Source organism: Triticum aestivum, chromosome 2B (assembly GCF_018294505.1).
Source record: "Triticum aestivum cultivar Chinese Spring chromosome 2B, IWGSC CS RefSeq v2.1, whole genome shotgun sequence".
Lineage (NCBI taxonomy): Eukaryota > Viridiplantae > Streptophyta > Magnoliopsida > Poales > Poaceae > Triticum > Triticum aestivum.
Window position 1 is genome coordinate 553655111 of NC_057798.1, and position 3343 is coordinate 553658453.

General features: G+C 42.6%; 1 protein-coding gene across 1 annotated transcript; it reads left to right on the plus strand.

Moving 5' to 3' along the window:
* LOC123045996 (proliferating cell nuclear antigen) lies at positions 1-2069 on the plus strand (the record flags this gene model as incomplete). Its single annotated transcript, XM_044469260.1, is given in 4 exon segments — positions 1-343; positions 440-592; positions 678-775; positions 1572-2069. Coding segments are annotated over 4 exon segments (792 nt in total). The 3' UTR covers positions 1794-2069.
* Between the last annotated feature and the right edge of the window lie 1274 nt (positions 2070-3343).

The window sequence follows — 3343 nt, forward strand, 5'->3', positions numbered from 1 at the left end:
GCCGGCCCCCGCCCGCCCGCGAAGATGTTGGAGCTGAGGCTGGTGCAGGGGAGCCTGCTGAAGAAGGTGCTGGAGGCGATCAAGGAGCTGGTGACGGACGCCAACTTCGACTGCTCCGGGACGGGCTTCTCGCTGCAGGCCATGGACTCCTCCCACGTCGCGCTCGTCGCCCTGCTCCTCCGCTCCGAGGGCTTCGAGCACTACCGCTGCGACCGCAACCTCTCCATGGGCATGAACCTCGGCAACATGGCCAAGATGCTCCGCTGCGCCGGCAACGACGACATCATCACCATCAAGGCCGACGACGGCTCCGACACCGTCACCTTCATGTTCGAGTCACCCAGTAAGCACCCTGCCGCCCCTCTTTACATTTCTTTCCGCTGGCCCTCTTCGTTAGCCGTAGGTGTCGATGGTAACCGTGGTTTGGGTGGGTCAACAGATCAGGATAAGATTGCCGACTTCGAGATGAAGCTCATGGACATCGACAGCGAGCACCTCGGGATCCCCGACTCCGAGTACCAGGCCATCGTCCGCATGCCCTCCTCGGAGTTCTCCAGGATCTGCAAGGATCTTAGCAGCATCGGCGACACTGGTATGCTGAATCCCCCATTTTCTGTATTATTGTGCTCTGCTGCACTTGTCATCTCTGTTTCTTACATGTCTTCTGTGCGATGCAGTTATTATTTCTGTCACCAAGGAGGGTGTCAAGTTCTCCACTGCTGGAGATATTGGAACCGCAAACATTGTTTGCAGGCAGAATAAGACTGTTGACAAGGTATCTTGCATTGTTTCTCCACTAGTTAGTGTAGATCTGTTCATCTTTTATGCATATTGTGATTTTGTGGTGTATTGCATAACGAGAGTCAGGAATCCCAATTGCATGGATGATTGTATTTTGCTAATACCTTAATTGCAGCAACATAAATAGTCAGCCACACCTAATTCTCAACCAGATTGTTTACTAATTACTCAGTTATCATATTTGGGCTATTTGGTAGTTATCGTCGGTGTAGTTTATTATGATAAATTTGTGCAACATGTCTATTCATAGATGCACACTACCCTGCAGTCCTGCTGTTTTGTTCCCTTATACAGCTTAAAATGGCAGTCTGCAGTTAGCTACAGTTATGTTGCTTTGAAATGTTTAGTTTGTTTGTATAGTTACATAGTTTTTCAGTTCAAAAAATGTTGTTAGTTTGTTACATCCCTTTGTCTGCGGAAGCTTGAGTCCAACAAATCTACTAGAACTGCAGCTACATATTTTTGTAACATGAAATTATTTACTATATGAAGTAATTTTGGTGGACCCTGTACTCTGAGCTGGTGAGCCTAGCAACCAAAGTAATAGTTGCAAGTGTAAAATATTGGATTACCATTTTATGGTTGAGGTCGTCAGTGCCATCAGTGAACAAATAAGACTTTTACTCAGCTTAATCCATGTGGAGTATTTATCTCACCTATATTTTACACTTGCAAATATTATTTCAGTTTGAGCCTTGGTTTTCATATTGGAGTACCGTTTCAGGGACATGTACCAGTATGATAGCTAATGACTGTTTGTATCAATGCAGCCTGAGGAATCTACCATTATAGAAATGCAAGAGCCGGTGTCACTTACCTTTGCTCTGAGGTACATGAATTCCTTCACCAAGGCAAGCCCACTGTCGGACCAAGTCACCATCAGCCTCTCATCTGAACTGCCGGTGGTTGTTGAGTACAAGATTGGCGAGATGGGCTACATTAGGTTTTATCTGGCACCCAAGATTGAAGAGGACGAGGAAATGAAGGCATGATTGTGTTTCAAGGATATGCTGATCTTGCCTACAATAGGTGTTATCTGGCACCCAAGATTGAAGAAGACAAGGAAGTGAAGGCATGGTTGTGTTTCAAGGATATTCTTACGTTGCCTACATTCCCCTAGTTGTTAGTCGTTAAACCGACCTCCATTTGCTTAACAATTGTTTTGTAAGCAAAAATGGTGTTATGCTTGTTTTAGCTATTTAGCTACTTGTATCTGTGACTGTTGGTCCATGGATTTTCCATTGCTGAATGTTGGTCTTTTAACTTCATGGATTTTCCATTGCTGAATGTTGGTCTTTTAACTACTTGTATCTGTGACTGTTGGTCCATGCTACACCAGTGCTGTTATTGTTAGGCAATGACTTGGATTGATTGAAGTGTTTTGAATCAGGTGGATGCTGCAGTGATTGCAACTTGCAAAAACTGTCAAATAATGTTACCTCCATTGCTGGAGGCATTGCAAGTTGCGGAGCTGCCACTACCAGGGGTACCTCCAGTTTTAAACAATCGTTGCCGGCACTGCTGCCAATGCCTGCAACCTCTGTAGGAGTGTGAGCTCTCTCCCTGCTATGTAATTTGGCGATGATAATGTTTATTTAGAGTCTAAGGCATATAGTCAGATGGGATGTTTGGTTGAAGAAAATGAAACTGTAACTACTTACTAGGACATTGGATTTGTTTCTTGCCCTACACAGTACAGTTACAGGTTTTCCGTGGTTCCATTCGTTCCCTGCAAGCCTTGGCTGGAAACAATACATGATATCCGTGGAAAGGATCCACAGACAAGACACCAAGCAGCAAACACTGCAAGTGCAAGAACTCAAAATGTCTGAAGATGTAGGTTCCCTTACAATTTGTTCAAACAATATGCAGCATAATGATTTTGTTGCTACTGAATTTGTCTTTTAGGTTAACATTTAAGTCATTTTCCAACCATTTAAGGTCAGTGCTTATTTATCATATATTGTGTATATTGTTTGCTGTGAAAAATCTCTTTATGATTGTACGTGCATAACGTGTGCGTCTGCCTGTGTTTGTGCCAAGTACTGCTGAAGGGGCACAATGCAAGCAAGCAAAATATCGAACCTCCAAATGAAACCTGATACAGATGTTATTTCTTTGTAGTATTTTTCTTTAATAATTTGATGCTAGAGTTCGTGTTCTATGCTCTGTGATTAGCTTCCTTCCCAGGCTACATCTTTAGAGTACTTTTAATAGAAAATATGGAAGTGAATAGAACCAATAATTGTAGATTGCTGTAGTCACTCCTTTGTGTCTTGCGCAGTGTCAGGATATTTTTAACTGAATTTTCAAAAAGACATCTAAAATAGTGCCAAAGTTATAACAAAAACAAAATGCTCCCTACATTTGAATTGATTGAAGTTCTAGTTTTGTCCTAAGGCAAGCTTTATATTTGACCAAGTCTATTAAAATGTTTTAATATCTACAACAGTAATGAGATTTTGCTTTCTATCTGAACACTTGCATTAATGATGAACTCCTTGCATTCTCTCAAGCCAGTTGATGTCCCTTACTATTTTTA